Genomic DNA, 15,455 nt, shown 5'->3' with positions numbered 1-15,455 from the left:
GCCGCGTGGGAAACGTAGACATCACCCGTCCGGCGCTCCCCGAAGGTTGCCGCGCGCCGCCCTGCGTGTGCGCGGGAATGGGCGCACGCGCGTGAGTGCGTGGGTTTGACACCTCCCGCACTGCGGGCGTGTGCTCGCGCGTGCAAGAGGAGCTCGCTCGCGCGGCGGAGGGAAAGACGCGGGGGCAGGCGGGGATTGCGCCGCCGACGCCGCGGCTCCCCTTGCCTCCTCCTCGTCCGCGGCACATGTCGCCAAAAATCCGGCGGAGGGCGTCTGATGCCATGACCGAGGTTGTCCTTTCACTCAAATGGTTTCAGTGAATGCGGTGCGGTCGTCAGCAGCGTCCACACGCGCCATCGGGCGTCTCGCTCCGCTTATTCCAGTCGTTGCGCTCTCATCATTGAAAGCCAAACGGGGCTCTCCATCGATGGCAAGTTACAGTTAGCTGGCGAAGAAGATATGACTGCTGACGGCTTATTTTGCCACCTGGGGGGTGGGCTGGGGGGCGGGGTCTGTTATTGGATGAGAAAGTTGTCCTTTGTGCAGGTGCGTGTGAACGATCACAAGTTGGCCGTCGCAAATGGATTCTTGCCCTCCTGCTTCTCTCCCCCTTTTTGCACCCGTGAAAGAGCCCCCCCACACACACACACACACACTTCTCCTCCTCCATCCCAATCTGGCATCAATCTTTCAAAATCTCTCTCAGTCTTTCTGTTGAGTTCTCACGTCGGCCCGCGCAGCCGCTCGCTTGCCAATCAAAGGGAGAGAACACACAAATGAGCGCGCGTGTGTGTGTCGGGGGTGTCTCGCAGGGATTTCGGGATGAGTCAGAACGGGGGGAGGGGGGCAGTGGGCGGCTTCCGAAAGACAAGTCGAAGAAAAAGAAGAAGAAGGAAAAGAAAAAGGAGACAAGGCTTTCTTTTGCAGGGCACTTTGCTCTCCAAGAAAAAAAACGGAAGAAGACAAGGGGCGGGGGGGCCGGCCGTCCGTTTTGCCGTCGTGAAGCCAGCGGGGGGAGGGGGGGGGAGCTGGCTTCAGCTGGCAAACGTGAAGTGGCGTTTGCCACCCCCCCCACCCCTCGTTGGTCAAAACAATGACAATGACCGACCCTCATTGCAAAGTGGGTTCTTTGCAGAGGATAAAGATGACGTGCCGGTCAGTAATTTGAGATTGCCTGCCAAGAGTGCACAAATGGCGCAATTCTCCAGGTTTCATCTTTAATGGAAAAAAAATAAAATAAGTGCCACAAAAAGTGGATGAAGCGGCTCCCTTGTCGCGGCCGAGCCACGAATCGCTCCGCCTGTCCCAATGCGCCGCCCGCGACATACATCGCCGCGGGCAAATGTCAGCGCCCGGGTCACAAAATCATTTTCGCAGCAATTGGATGCACTGGAATTCTTTGCCAGCGCACGACGACGACGAGAACGATGACGAAGAAGATGCGCGGGAGCTTTCCACGTAAGAAGCCCCCGCTCCCACTCGCCCCCGCCCTCGCGGCTTCTAAATGGGAGCGCCTCCGTGACGTATCCGCACGCGTACGCGTGGAGGTGAATCTTTGAATGGAGGCGCGAGCGCCGCTCCCCCTCCCGCCCCCTCCCCTCCCCTTTACGACTTACTCGGGCATCACTATAAAAAGCCCACGGAGGACGGGAGAGCCGCGCTGTGCGGGAAGCGAGTGGCGGCCGCGGACACCGACTCCATCGCGACAACAAGGAGGAGGAGGAGGAGGCGTGCGCCCGCCGACACGCTGGAACAGGCACGCGCGGGGACGCCGTCGCTCGAGGCGCGCGCGCCACTTTTCTGCCACGCGCAGGCGGGTGAGTGCCAAACTTGCGTTCTCGTCGAGCACGTCGCACGGCGAGTGACCGTGACGGCCGCGGTCATGAAGCTGAGCGTTGCCGCGGCGCCACTTACTCGCATCTCCCGCCACCGTCGCCGTATTCGGGGCTGCGCGCGCACGCGCACCCACTTCCGCTCGCTCGGAGGGTCACTTTGATGCGGCAAGAGCCCCCCCCCCTTTGCCTTGTATGGACTTCCGGCTGTCGTTTCCTCCTCGCTTGGCCGACGTCAGCCGCGCGTCATTCCCGACGACAGCCGGTGCGCAACTACTACGAGGCCAAGATGAGGCGGGCGTCACGCACGCGCAGCCCGCAGTGTGATCCTCCGGTGTGCGAGGGCGGGATTGCGCGGAGGGGGGGGGGGAGCGAAGCTCTTGTTCATTCACAACTCGTGCGCGGGAGAACGCGCAAAGGCTGCCGCCGCCATGGCAACCGAGCGGCCGGCCGCTCTCCCATATGCCGGCGGCCCGAGCGAGGCCAAAGCTCATTGGTCGGCGGCGCGCGCCACCTCAAGCGCGCGTCATCTTCGGAGGCACCGCGGAAAACGTGCCAGGGCTTGCCTCCGCCAGGGCCCGCCGCCCACCTTCGCCAGATCCAAAAGAGCCAAGCCTCCAAAATCCATCCGCAGCCTCTAAGCGGCAAGCTTTTGTCCGAACGGGGCTCCCCGGCTCACGTCGTGGCGGAGATTCTGGCAAAGCGCCAATCGGGTCGGAATGAAGCTCCTCAACTCACGATCGGCGCCGGCGGCGAAGCCCGTCTGTCCGTTTCAAGCAAACGTTTAGTGGCCCTCGAGTGCGCCCGCTTTGTTGATTGTCAATGTTCCAATTTTTCCATCCAATTAGTGGCTGGCGTTGTACAAAACAACATTGCTACAAAGGTTCGGAAGGTCAACGGGTTTCATGTTGAAAAATGTGCATGCATTTGAACGGTCAAAATGGACATATTTGGCTTTGACTTTTGGGGGGGTCGGCGAGTGTCAAATGGCATCGAATTAAAGTCGGATTTTGGGGAAGGAAAAATCCAAAAGATAAATGTAAAGACAAACAATAACCCCAAGGGCCAGGCAGAAAGCTTTCTAATTCCGCATCCTGGCAGTATTTGCCTGCTTATTTATAACATTTCTTTCTTTCTTTAATGCTGACTTGGCTTTCGTCCTCGACTGCCTCGCGTTTCCCTTTTGGGACTTTGCCGAAGCCGGCCGGAGCATCAGCACCTTGGCTTTAGACTGCTTACTGCTTGGATGCAAACTCCCGCTACAGTAACAGTCTACAGTCATGGCTACTGACGCCTGGCAAACGCATCAACCGTGCCCGGACGGGGGGGTGGGGGTTTAGGCAGGGGCATCTTTTTTTTACGGCATCCAGACAGTCCACCTGCGGGCTTCCAAGCACTCGTGAACCTTCCGGTCTTTTGGCACCCTCTATCGGTAGAGAGTCGACACTGCAGGTAAGCAACACAATGACCTTTTTCCCTGCGAGGTCACGCAGAGGTGCAAGAAAGCGAAGCTTATCGTCGCCTCGCTTGCCACCTGTCAACAAAGAGACGCGTCTGTCATCAACACGCCACAGGCCGGTCATCCAAAGTCAACAGGAGAATTGATTCGAAACAAAATCGAAGGAAGGACGAACGGCGGACGGACGGCCGGGGATCGACCGAAGCGGGAGTCCAGTCGCCAAACAAGTCTGCCACCGGTGCTGTCTCCGTGGCGACCGTGGCTTTAGATTGTTACTCTAGCGAACGGTAACCTCGGTAACAGTCTACAGCCATGGTCGCTAGGGGCAGGCGTCGTCACGGAGACGCAACGTTTGGCCTCTGCCGCCCTCTAGGAGGCCGCCGGCTGCAACTGCGGCAGCGACACCAAACGCATTTCCAAAATGTCTTCTGCGGCTTGGCTATTTGTTATTGTACAGCCCCGTCATTCATCTTTTTGCTCACCTTTGCTCATGGATCAAGTCACTTTGTTTCTTTCCTCTCCTTTATTTTCTCCTCTTGAGCTTGCAGTCTCTCTGTCAAAATCGACTTTGTTGCCATTAAAAAAAAAGTTGTCCTTGTTTTGTTTGTCTCTTCTTCCTCCTCTTGAAAGGGAAAATGAGCACAAGCTGCAGGAACTTTGTCCCCACTGGGCCAGTCGAGTTCAAATCCATTTGCTCCAAAAAGCTGCGAAGATGCCCGCAACTGTTGGATGAGCTTCAGCGTGCACTCACATCTGCTTTCTGCCTGTCAACGAGTTCATTAGCTAGCTAGCTAGCGAGACCACGACGACGACAGCCTCCCCTGGCGGGTGGGGGGGGGTCCATCTGCAGTTTTATGCACAAAGCACAACTAAATACGTCACAGACACATATTAGTCCAAGACAAACTGGAATGCGTCTGAAAACATTTCCAGGACACGTGATGTAAAGCAACTGTAATGAGCCCCTCTGTTGAAGTACAGTAACTTGAGCGCTAGAGGGCGGTGTACTAATTCTGCTTTTCGGGAAGGATCCAAATTCTCTGTTGAACCTAAGCAGGTGTCATGTGTGTGAAAAAAGAAACCCACATGCCAGAGAAGTTTGCGAGACCGCGCTTCAGAATCGTCGGCTGTTTTGCGCGGAGGCTCCTCGTCGCCGGTGTTCACGTCAGACCTTCAGGTGAAGGGAGGGGCCGCCGGTGCTGCATGAGGACGCGCTTCAGGTGGCCATTGGGAAGGTCAACGTTGAGCTCCAAGGGGCGCGGCGAGGCAGAGGCGCCGCCTCCTCGCACAATAAAAGCTCCCGTGCTGGCTGACAAACGGACACGCGACAGCACGTAGAACTCTTACTGTTCGGGGATGACCCGCCGCACTAACGGGCAGAAACGCAGACACTTCCATCATTGGCGCGCCGACGGGATGGAGGGGAGGCGTGAAGACGACGGCCGCCGACATCTCCTGCCCGCTGTGCCCCTGCTGAGGTCACTTTCACCCCCGCAAACGTGTGACGTTCGAGGACAACGAATGTGAATCAAGGGATGGACGGCAAAAGCCCAGTATTATTCTTTTTTAGGGGGGGGGTGGAAGCCGATTCGTCGATGAATTGACAAAATCGTGACCAGAAGAATTGATGAGTCGAATAACGATTACTTGCAAAGGCGCGTCCGTCCGTCCAGGCAACCGTCCGAGCGCAGCGGCTGCGCTTGAACCTGCGCGACGTGGCCCCAGAAGACTCCTCATGCTGGGGGGGGGGGGGACACTCGACCACTTTGGCCAACTTGGAGCGGCGGCGCAACGACAACAACTTGGCACTCGCGAGGGAGCTGGGCTTCCCGCGCGTACAAACGGGGTCAAGTCCAATTCCGCCGAGGTTCTTCCGTTTCCTTCTGCGGGGGGGGGAGGGGGTCGGTCTCTCAAAAGTTTCAAGGATCAAAATCCACTTTTTGTGGCTCTGCGCCGCGTGCGTGCGTTTTTTATATCGCCGTGTGGCGTGGCCCCGCCTCACGACCCGTCTCCATGACGACGGGAGGCCCCCATCACCAAAACAAGCAACCGCGCGTCATTCCGCTCCCTCTCCCTCGTTCGTTTGGTCCGGACGGCGGAAAAAGTGAGACGGCCAACAGGGGGCGGGAGAGGATGGCCACAAAAACACGCCATCAGGCCACGGGTTCATTTCCGAAATATGTCGATTGTTTTTTGGGAGGGGGGAGGGGTCAGATTGACTCATTCCGAGTGCTGGTGATGAGCGAGCGGATGCTGGGGAGCGAGCTGGCCGATTGGGTGAACGCATTTGGCACAAGACGAGCGTCAAAGCTACGCGGCGGCCCGTCACGTCGGAGGAGAGCCGCCGCTTGATCCCAAACACGCCAGCCAGCCAACTGCCAACGGTGGGCGGGACCAAAGTTTGGAGACAAGTCTGCGCCAACATCTGGAAATGTTCAACAACACACGCGTGTCATCTTCTCAGCATGGCCAAAGTGACTCACCATGGAGAGCCCTCGTGCGCGACATCATGGCAACAAGAGAGGGATTGCCCCCCCCACTCCCCCCCCCAAATGAAGCTCATCTGTGAGGTTTCCCATTAAGTGTAATTCATGAATTATCTCTCAAATGAATGAACTTGAATGAGCCATGTTTCTCCTCTGTGGTATTTGGACCGCTTATCTCGGGCGTGGCCCGCCGATGGCCGCTTGCTGCCGCGGTTTAGCTTTAAAAAGGGACACGTAGCCACATTTCAACCTCAAACGGACGCGTCTCAGAGAAGATTGAAAGTAAAGTAAGACGGACGCTTGGCGTTCGTGCCGATTGGACTCGAAGACGACGCTCGTCACAGACGTTTTGCCGGACCTCAAACGGACGCTTCGGCGGCGGCATTTCAAGGAGGAGCTGAGATTTCACATCATTTATTGCGCATCTCCTCGGCGTCCGCCGTCACCGGAAGCGCTCCAGAAAGTCCCGGTAGGTTTGTCTGTGAGCGGAGGCGGCCGGGACAAAATGTCCGCCGGGATGCGTGAGCACGTGCGGGTCTCGGAAGACGGGGAGGAGATCCCGGCTCATGTCGGCGGGAATCACGCCGTCCGCCAGGCCGAACACGTGCATGGACGGCATCCGCAGCGGCGCCGAGTAGAACCTGAGGAAGGGGCGCAAAGCGCGACAAAGGTCAGGCGACGGGGGCCCGGGCCACCCGGAGAGATCCGGCCGGCCTGACCTGAGGTGCTCGGCGCAGGCGCTGCGGAAGCCGGCGACCAGGATGGCGAAGCGGAAGCCGAAGTCCGGCTCGGCCCGGGACTCCTGCAGCGCGCACAGCATGGCCACCAGAGCGGCGCCTTGGCTGAAGCCCAGCACGCCGTCGAACGGGCCGTCGTCCCGCACCGCCCGGCGCAGCGCCGCCACGCTCTCGTCCAGGCCCGCGCTCCGGTCGCAGGGCTGCTGCGCGCTGAAGGTGCGGGCGGCCGGGTCCGAGAACCACCAGCCTCGGGACTCCCGGTCCCCGTCGCCAGCGCCGCCGACGCTCTCCTGGGCTGTGGCGCGGCGGCGATAACAATTTACGTTAGTCCTCGACTGTCGCCGAAATCAACCCATCAATGATCAGATGAATCGATGAACAACTTCAGGTCGGTCACGCTGAACAATCAAATGAAAGGAGAGCGATTGTGTTGGTCTTTCCTCCGACTAAGACACTTTCTCTTCTTCTTTGAACAAAAACACAAATGTTGAGTTCAATAATCCCCATTCACGTTTCGGTTGACTAAATCGAAAGCAACTACCGTAAATTCAACCGCTCGACAACACGGAAGTTGCGCCATCTAGCGGCCCGTTCAATCAACTGCGCCTCCCCTCTTCCAATTTGGTTTCGTCGGGAAAAACGGCATTTTACGGACACATTTAAGCCATTGCGCATACTACTTGAAAAGGAAAAAACCCGTCGTTGAAGCAATCCCGTCATATTTCGTGATGACTTCACTCGAGTTCGAAAGAAGGCCGGCAAAACTTTGAAGTGAATCGATGTTGAGCTCACCGAGCAAGTGCGGTGCGTCCACGTACACCAAGTGGACGTCGGTCTTGAGGAGCTTCCTGAGGGCGCCCGTCTTCTCCCGGAACGAGGCGCCGCTCTGCCGGTAGCCGTGGACGCACAGCACTCGCAAAGGTGCCATGGGCGCAGTTCCGGGAGGTACCGGAGCTAACCGACCAGCTTTGTTTGGGCCGCCGCTTCTTCTTCTTCCGCGTCATTGGGGACGCACGAGCCGCGTGAAGTATAATGCTGCCCTCCAGCGGTCACGCGATGAAGACCTGACGCACCAACGCCAGCGCAAGATCAGAGCCGCTAGCTCGCCAGCGAACTAGCAGCTGCTCGATCCGGGGGAAAGAAGAAGAAATCAAGCGCTCGTTGTTTTTTCCGTTCTCCCCATTCGGCGCCAAGGTTGCGTGAAAGTTGCTTGCGGCCGCGAAGCCGTCCAACGCGTTGCGGAAACGCGTCGGCCGCACGTAGGGCAGCTCGCGCGAGCGACCGGCCCCCGGGGACGGTAGTCACGGTCCCCTTGCGCCGCTTCACGGCGGCTTGGCCACTCCGACTCGGCGGACGAAGTTTGCGCCAACTCCAGGACAAAGTTGGAGCCGTCCTGGTGACTTTACACCTCACGTCCGGATCCAAATTTGCTCGGCTGTTTTTGCGGGATCGGGCACACTTTTGAGATCCGTTTCTCGGTCGCCAACTTCGATCATTTGTGGATTTTGACAGACGCTCGGAACCGTCGTCTTCTTTTTTGGGGGGGCGGGGCGGCGGGGGGTTGTTTTTAGACAGGGCGATGCGGTAGGACGAAGGCCGCGACGCCGTTCGGACCGGCGTTCAAAACGGTCGAGGCCTGCGGGTCGGGCTTCTAACGGTCTCGAATAGAGCCATCGGCCGCCGAGGAGGCTTCGCGGATCGGCGCCGCCCGGCGCGATGGAGCGGATGGAAGTGGACCAGTGCGCAGGCGCAGCTGCGGGGGCTTTACGCAGGTCCATCAGCGCCCCCATGATTACGAATGTCAGGTCAGTGCTAGCGCGGGCCGGAATGAACCCATTTAGTTCTTCTCTTCTTTGCAGGACGTGCCAAAAGCAAATATGCCCTCTCCTTTCAAACAATGTCTTTTTTTTCCCGGACGCTAAAAACATGTTAACTCACGTGGTCCGTGGCGCCAAACGCGAGGCCCGGGGGGCCGGATGCGGCCCGCAAAGCTCATTCACGCGCGTCGCTTTTCTTCTTCCTTGGAAATTGTCTTTTTCCAACAGTGAGAGAGGCGAATGTTATCCTTATCGACCCCCCCTTTGGAGTCAACTGAAAACTAATTGAACTGGGCGCCGACCTCGGTGTCCATCGGCACTTGGCGCTCGCATTCCCGCTTTGCGAGACCCACGTTAGCTTGCGTGATGCCTCCTGACGGCGTCGAGCTTGTCGAGTGTCATTTTTGTGTTTGCGTCCATCAGCAAGAGGATGGCCGCCTGCGCTCCCGTCGTCTTGCAGAGACAAAGGCGGGTGTCCATCAACTGCGGCTGTCCGTCACAGGTCGGTCAGGAGGATTTTTTTGTCTTTTCTTTTCAAAGTTGAAAACGCTTCATTTGCACTCTTAACGATCGGGGATTTTGGCCGCCTTGGTCGCGCGTGGCCGCAGTCGAGGTGACGTGCGTGCGTCTGTGTGCAGGAGGACAACATGGAGGCGTCGCTCCAGGAGTCGCCGCCTCCCAGACTCAGGTGGCGAGGGGCCCGCCCGGCCGGCCGCGTCCACCGGCGGCCGGCGACGCTCACGCTTTCCGTTTGCCTTCCAGCGCTTCCCGCCAGCTCCCGGCCCCGCCCGGCGGCCAGTGGCAACGCCCGCCGCCAGCCCAGGTGGCCTTTTCGGCTTTAGCGGCGGGGGCGCCCGCGCTCGCGCTTTTGCTGACGCTCGCCTTTGCCTTTGTGTCCTCCGCAGTGGTTCGGCCGGCAGGAAAGCGGCGCCACGCCAAACTCCTCGCCGAGTTCCGCCAGGAGGTCGGGCGACAATTACTTACAAAGCCGAGATTCACCCCCCCCTCCCCGACTCTTGCAAATGTCCTCTTTTTCTCTCCGACTGACATTTCTTTTGTGTCCGTCACCTCGCAGAGCGTCCGGCGGCGCCCACGTCAGATGGCCCGCCTTGGTGCCGCTCAAGCGAAAAGGTTTCCGTCTTTCCATCAATCCAAACTTTTTCGAGATGGCGCCAACTTGAGTTTATTGTTGCTCGGTTGTTGTGGTTTTTTTGGGGGGACGAGCCAACATTTGAAAGCCACAACTGCCGCCCGGTCACTCGGGCGCCGACGATGCGGCCCATCCGACCGAGTGCGGCTCCTGCCGTCACTCGGCCGGACCCCCGAAACACAGACGGCCGACATCGCGGGTTTTGTTGGGCTTTTGGCGACAACTAATCGAAGAGCAAATGTCTCATTTCCATGTCAGTGTCCACATTTTCAGCCTCTTCACAGTAAATGTTTGGGAATTTCTTCCATTCTCCATCAAAGCAGACCGATAATCGCCCCCTCCCTCTCTGTGTTTTGATTTGGTCCAATTTGATTGATGAAAGGGGAGTGGGGGGGGGAATAAATAACGCGCTCATTCAAGCGGTTGGCCGCAGCCCCGCTTTTGCTCCCATTTGCCGTTGTTGTCAAGCGAGCAGCAAGGCGGCCGCAAGAGATGCCGCTCGGGATTTCAAGCCGGCGGGCTCACGTAAACAAAGTCCCAAGTCAAGGTAGGAGCGCATCGACGGCCATTTGAGTGCTCACTCGTCTCTCTCCACGTGCTCTCTCAGGAGGGGCGGAGTCAGACGGGCCCCCCAAGAAGCTTTTTGTGACCGGAGTGTTCGACCCCGCCCACCGCAGTCGATACGTGCTCAGGTGATGACCGACGGCCACGCGCCGCTCTCGGCTGACTTCCTACCCCCGCCCGTTTTGCTGTACTACGCCATGAACAAGCAACGCCCCCCCCCCACGCACACAATAAATGGGACGGTGTCACCATACTCGTTGTCATAGAAATGACAAAGGTGATCAGTATTGCTTGTGACTTGCTTTGCGTGTGCACCCACAGCGCCTCAGCCGCAGAGTCTGACCCCGGCTGCGGCCCTCCGTCGCCCCCGCCCACTTTCGCCGCTCTGCCGCCGCCGTAAGCCCGCCTCCGCCGCCTCGCAAGTCTTACCTCTTCTTCAAGCGCCGGCGTCCTGCCATGAGGACGATGTCACACGTGGGGAGGGACCGGGAAGGCGCAGCGCCGGAGCCAAAGCCGGAGGCGGCCACTTGACGCCGCGACGCTCGTTTCCGGCAAGGATCGCCGGCTTCGATCTTCGTCGGCGGTCGACGGATGCCGCCGCTTTCAGTCGCGCCCGAGCGAGCGGACGCTCCCCGCAGCACTTTGCTTTTTTTTCTTACCGTGTACAGCAACACTCAAGGAGAATTTTTTGGTTTTTCCCCACCAATCAAACATTGTGTATCCCAAAATGTTCTCACCCCCCCAAAAAATGATATATATATATTTTTCTTTCTTCTTGTAATAAGAGAATAAAATTCATTTATATTTGTCAGAAAAAAAGTTGTCATCTTTACAAGAACAAAGACGGATTTTCTTGGGATTCAATGAGCTCAAGACTGAAATGATTTTGGGAGATGGACTGGCAGCCAAAAGTTGAGCGCTGGAACAAGCACTTGATTTTTCCATCCGACACGCCTTTCGGAGCGGGGACGTCACTCGCCGTTTGTGGAAACCATTGTGGCGCCCGCATCAAAAGGCCTCTCGTCGGCCTCCCTTTGCCAAAGTCAAAAGTTCCTCCAAACAAGGTGTGAGTCGAGCCGGCGACTTGAGCCCGCGCGCGCACCGACGTGGCACCGCGTCGGCCAACAACCGGCCGGTCAGCGGGAGAGCAGCGGGAGGTCTCCGGGGTTGATGATCAGGCTGGAGTCCAGGTTGAGATTTTCTGCAAAGAACCACACATCAAGTCGAGGCGAGGAGCCATCGGGATGCCCAAAGTCAAGTCGCTTTCGCTGGGACGGCGCAAGCCGAGCGACTCGTCGGCGCTTGCAAGCGAGCTGACCTTGGTCGAAGTTGAGCTTCTTGCCGAGGCCGTCCATGTCCACTAAGTCGCTGTTGACGTCCGAGTCGTTGAGCGCGCTCAGCGTCACGTCTGCCGGCAAGAAAGCAAAGAGACTCGCTCCGTGACTTTTTCCGACTCCGTCGTGCAAATGACTTCGTTCACACAGCGTTTGCTTGGCAACAACCGTTTTGTTGCCGACTCCACAAACGGCAAGAGTGATGCGATTCCAGCATTTTGTTGAAAAGGAGGGGGGGGGGGGGGTCAGCAAGAAAGACCGCCGGGCATTTTGGCGGACGGGAGGCGTACCTGCCGTCTTCTGCTTCTTGATGGGCGGCGCCAGGGAGGCGGCGCTCTGCATTCCCGCCGCCACGACGGTTTGCGGGGTGGACGCGGGCGCGGCGGGGGCGGGGGCAGGGGCGGCGGCCTTCTTGGCGCTCTTCTTGAGCGAGTCCACGGCGAGCGGCACCCTGCTGTCCTCGTACAACTTCCTCTTGACCGTGCTCTTGATCTGAGCGCTGCCGCGGGACAAAAACAAACCTGATCACTATCACCAAAAGGCGGGTCGATGATCCGGAAGGTACGCGTCATCATCCGCGGCGGGAGACACTTTTGCGTACGTACACGGTGCGATCTTTAATGACGCCGCTGATGCTGTTGAGGTCGTCGCCGAATCGCCGCACGGCCAAGCGCAGCATCTCGATCTCCGTCTCCGTCCATTTGGCCCTGAACACAACCAGCGATCAGCCGCCCGAGTTCAACTTAGCGTAGCCGTCGCCGACGTCGGCGGCCGCGCCCACCCTGCGGGGCTGCTGTCGGACACCGGGTGCAACTGCATGGTCAGCTCGCCCAGTTTGCTGAAGGCCGCCCCCGCCGCCGAGAAGATCTCCCCCACCTGCCGGAGAATTTGCCCAGATTTCACGCAAAGGCAACGTCTTGGCGACGATAACGATCCGAGCCCAACTTTGTGCTCGCAATTGCGATGCCAAAGAAAGTGTTTGAAAACAACGAGAATGCGGATGCGACACTTCATTTACGATGACAATGCAAATGCAACAGCGGTACTGTGAATCCAATGCGGCGCTCCAATAACACTTGTGATGTGAACGCGTCTTCTCTTTTGCTCACACTTTGTCATCATTGTGTTGAAGGAAATTGTATCTATCAAGAGTCCTGGAGGTATCGGTACTTGGCATCGGTCTGTGAGAAAAAAACGGTATCGACCATCCCTAATCGTGATGCAACTGAGCCATTGCGAATGTAGCATTTGGCTCACGATAAAGAAGCCGTAATGTTCTCTCTCTCTTTCACCGTCAATTTTGTTTTTTAATTGGACTGTTCTCATTTTGGACAAAATCTTCTATTCCACCCCCTCCTCCCGCATAAAGAAAAGCATCAAAGCCTTTTGAAAAGCAGTCCGCGAACAGTCCCCGCTGCCTAATTGTTCATTTACCTTCGCAGAAGCAGACGTCATGTCGACAAAAGTCAATAGTGCTTCCTTTTTGCCGACTTTTTTCTGGTCAATACAAACAAAAACACGACCGAGCTAGCGCTGCTATGTAGCTAACGTTAGCCGCACTAGCGGTGGCTGTCTGCCGCTAATTAGCGGTTTCCATGGAGAAGCGCCTTACATCGCTCTAAAAAAAAACAAGTCGCCGACTAAAGGTCAAGTTTAGTTCAACAGCATTTGGCAACGTAAAAAAAAACAACTTCCAAGAGATTCCCGAGCCGAGTTAGCAGAAAGAAACAAGTCGAACAAAGCGAGGCGGCAGTCTGGGCGGATTGTCAAACTGCGAACGCCATTGGTTAGTAGTCACCCGGAAAGGCGGGGCGTCTTGATTCGACGTTTGTCATTGGTCGCCGTATTGCCAATGCCCGTCATCACCGTCGAGTTGACCAGACGACGACGACGGAACCCACATAGCAGTCAGCGGGGGTAAATCCCGCCGCTCTGAAAGGTTTTCCTCCTCCAAGGCAGCTGATTCAAATGATGAGCAAGCTTTGGAGAAGCCTGGCGACGATTCTGATCCTTTAAATCTGGTGTGTTGGAGGTGGAAAAATATGGAAAACAGCTGGATAGGGGCTCTGGAGGACGCGGCTTGGGCTCGCTTTCAACCCTGAACGTCGCATCATTCATTGTCATCACTTAAGAGGGCCCAATCTTTTAAAATGTACCAACTTTTGACATACAGAAGGTTTTTAACATTTGCCGCCTCACGCCGCTCATTTGTATTTGAAAAAAAAGCGCTCTCTCTCACACACATTGAATCTTTGCAAACCCCCTTTAAACTGGCATTTCCAATTTAATGATGAGGAAGAATACACTTGCCTGCCGGAGAAACAAGTTATCATTGGGCCTGACGAATGCTGTGTGGTGGCATCATCTCAGCTTTTATTCCAAAATGTCCAAACTTTGTGCAATTTGGTGCCAACAGATTTGTCATTTTTATTTCTACACAAAACCACATTCACGGGACTTATTTGGATAGCCATACTTGCTATCACACGTTTGTACTTGTGGAATGGGAAGTTGACAACACACAAGGTTTCAAAGGCAAAATAAATTACAGGTCTGTAGGGGTGTTGGGGGTGCGGGGGGAGCAGCCATCTTAGGTCACCATGTACTCCTGCCGCTTGTTGAGTCGAACCTGGCACAGCGACACGGCGCCCAGCGCCACGTAGACGGCGGCCGCGATGAAGCAGTTGATGCCCACTTGGCTGTAGAGACCGTAGATGTTCTGAGGAGGGTGTTGACTGCGGGAAGACAGACGCAACGACATCACTTCCTGTTGCCAGGCCAAACGGGCTTCCTAAACATGCGTCAGAGCGGCAGCACCGACTCGTTGCGGATGTCCTCCTCGGTAAACGGGACGTCCTCGATCAGCACGGCCGACTTGGCGCTGAAGAAGATTCCCAGCATCGCCTGCAGCAGCAACAAACGGCGCGGCCCCAAATGAGCAACCGCTTGGATTGGATCAACTTTATTGTCAAATGTACTGTATGTGTACCGTACAGCACAGATGTCACCAAAATATCGTGAATGCGAGCAAAATCATCACCGATCAAAACGATGCATGCGATTGCCGCCGAAGCGTTTCTCGATTTGTGCTGTCCTTTTGTGACTTCCTGTTCTGAAAAGTCACGTGAAGCCATTTTGTTCCATCACGTGATCTGTGAGCCACTCTCCACTCGCCGTCGTTTGTAGCCCTTTCGCGACAATTTCACGAGGAAAGGAACAAACGTTGCGATTGTTTCTTGTGATTCTATTACGATCGGGCTACGTCTCGAGTTCGACACTGCCGAGTTGAACGAACGTCAGCCGTCACATTTATCAAAACATCGTTTTCTTACCAACATGATGACGCCCCAAATGCTGATGACCATACCGCACGCGGCCATTTTGGGCCCGCAGAAGAGCAACGACGGCATCCTTCGCACTCAGCAGTCACACGGCGCTGTCACCACCCCGAGAAGTGTTCCTTTTTTGTGAGTCTTCGAGAACACAAGCCGCCGCCACAGGAGGAAACACGACTGCTGGGCACCGACGACGAGCTGACCAGTGTTTCGTGTCAGCTGAGCTCGGCGATTTCTTCTTCTTCTTCCCTGTTGGTGGGCATTACCGCCATCTACCGGTCGGAAGTATGGATCGGTCCCGATGTCCTCCCCTCGTCGTACAAACACCTTGACATGGCATTCAGCGTGTTAGTAATAATTCCTTTTAATATACTGTAGTGAATTCTCATATTTATCAGTAATATTTATTTCTTTCACAGTTGTCTTTCACCAGCACATGCGTTTGTATTACTTCTTCAAAAACACGTGTGACGCCAAATAACTTTTGTGAAAATAAAATACAAGTTCAACTCTTAACATAAGACAAAATGTTACCAAAACAAAAAAATCTTAAAAATATGCGCGTTTTCCACAAAAAGAAAACTTCCAAATAAAAAGAAACCATGACCCGTGAAATCGCCTATAAAAATATTTTACACATCCATCCATTTTTAACACCGCTTGTCCGCAACAGGCTCGCGGGAAATTGCTGGAGCTTGTCCCAGCTGATTTTGTGCGGATAACCGACTAAATCCTGGGGCG

At 56.2% G+C, this 15,455-nt stretch overlaps 4 protein-coding genes across 4 annotated transcripts; 1 reads left to right on the top strand and 3 right to left on the bottom strand.

Moving 5' to 3' along the window:
- Positions 1-6,175: 6,175 nt before the first annotated feature.
- Positions 6,176-7,586, bottom strand: ovca2 (OVCA2 serine hydrolase domain containing). Its single transcript, XM_052047061.1, has 3 exons — positions 7,307-7,586; positions 6,497-6,809; positions 6,176-6,418 (listed from the first exon to the last, which is right to left on the bottom strand). The coding sequence occupies exons 1-3, from the start codon at positions 7,440-7,442 to the stop codon at positions 6,220-6,222; spliced, it is 648 nt and encodes a 215-aa protein (XP_051903021.1). The 5' UTR covers positions 7,443-7,586; the 3' UTR covers positions 6,176-6,219.
- A 58-nt stretch (positions 7,587-7,644) lies between these two features.
- Positions 7,645-11,098, top strand: LOC127588374 (PABIR family member 2). Its single transcript, XM_052047063.1, has 8 exons — positions 7,645-8,319; positions 8,755-8,833; positions 8,970-9,019; positions 9,094-9,154; positions 9,237-9,295; positions 9,407-9,462; positions 10,089-10,173; positions 10,367-11,098. The coding sequence occupies exons 1-8, from the start codon at positions 8,231-8,233 to the stop codon at positions 10,443-10,445; spliced, it is 558 nt and encodes a 185-aa protein (XP_051903023.1). The 5' UTR covers positions 7,645-8,230; the 3' UTR covers positions 10,446-11,098.
- LOC127588373 (chromatin complexes subunit BAP18-like) lies at positions 10,806-13,171 on the bottom strand. Its single transcript, XM_052047062.1, has 6 exons — positions 12,814-13,171; positions 12,161-12,255; positions 11,985-12,086; positions 11,670-11,878; positions 11,364-11,453; positions 10,806-11,246 (listed from the first exon to the last, which is right to left on the bottom strand). The coding sequence occupies exons 1-6, from the start codon at positions 12,832-12,834 to the stop codon at positions 11,182-11,184; spliced, it is 582 nt and encodes a 193-aa protein (XP_051903022.1). The 5' UTR covers positions 12,835-13,171; the 3' UTR covers positions 10,806-11,181.
- A 610-nt stretch (positions 13,172-13,781) lies between these two features.
- On the bottom strand, positions 13,782-14,924 carry rnasekb (ribonuclease, RNase K b). The gene is made up of 3 exons (XM_052047067.1): positions 14,712-14,924; positions 14,201-14,283; positions 13,782-14,114 (listed from the first exon to the last, which is right to left on the bottom strand). The coding sequence occupies exons 1-3, from the start codon at positions 14,787-14,789 to the stop codon at positions 13,970-13,972; spliced, it is 306 nt and encodes a 101-aa protein (XP_051903027.1). The 5' UTR covers positions 14,790-14,924; the 3' UTR covers positions 13,782-13,969.
- Between the last annotated feature and the right edge of the window lie 531 nt (positions 14,925-15,455).

This window comes from Hippocampus zosterae, chromosome 16, assembly GCF_025434085.1.
Source record: "Hippocampus zosterae strain Florida chromosome 16, ASM2543408v3, whole genome shotgun sequence".
Classification (NCBI taxonomy): Eukaryota; Metazoa; Chordata; class Actinopteri; order Syngnathiformes; family Syngnathidae; genus Hippocampus; species Hippocampus zosterae.
The sequence above is the reverse complement of the archived record's forward strand: the minus strand, read 5'-3'. Positions and strand labels throughout refer to the sequence as shown.

Coding starts and splice junctions, on each gene's coding strand:
- rnasekb (XM_052047067.1), bottom strand. CDS start 14,789: ATGCCGTCGTTGCTCTTCTGCGGGCCCAAAATGGCCGCGTGCGGTATG. Junction 14,284..14,711: donor TTTGGGGCGTCATCATGTTG/GTAAGAAAACGA, acceptor TTGCTGCTGCAG/GCGATGCTGGGAATCTTCTT. Junction 14,115..14,200: donor GAGGAGGACATCCGCAACGA/GTCGGTGCTGCC, acceptor GTCTTCCCGCAG/TCAACACCCTCCTCAGAACA.
- LOC127588374 (XM_052047063.1), top strand. CDS start 8,231: ATGGAGCGGATGGAAGTGGACCAGTGCGCAGGCGCAGCTGCGGGGGCT. Junction 9,296..9,406: donor TCGCCGAGTTCCGCCAGGAG/GTCGGGCGACAA, acceptor GTCACCTCGCAG/AGCGTCCGGCGGCGCCCACG. Junction 9,463..10,088: donor GGTGCCGCTCAAGCGAAAAG/GTTTCCGTCTTT, acceptor GTGCTCTCTCAG/GAGGGGCGGAGTCAGACGGG.
- LOC127588373 (XM_052047062.1), bottom strand. CDS start 12,834: ATGACGTCTGCTTCTGCGAAG. Junction 12,087..12,160: donor TCCGACAGCAGCCCCGCAGG/GTGGGCGCGGCC, acceptor GGTTGTGTTCAG/GGCCAAATGGACGGAGACGG. Junction 11,454..11,669: donor CAAGAAGCAGAAGACGGCAG/GTACGCCTCCCG, acceptor TCTTGCCGGCAG/ACGTGACGCTGAGCGCGCTC.
- ovca2 (XM_052047061.1), bottom strand. CDS start 7,442: ATGGCACCTTTGCGAGTGCTGTGCGTCCACGGCTACCGGCAGAGCGGC. Junction 6,810..7,306: donor GGACGCACCGCACTTGCTCG/GTGAGCTCAACA, acceptor GCCGCGCCACAG/CCCAGGAGAGCGTCGGCGGC. Junction 6,419..6,496: donor GCCTGCGCCGAGCACCTCAG/GTCAGGCCGGCC, acceptor CCCCTTCCTCAG/GTTCTACTCGGCGCCGCTGC.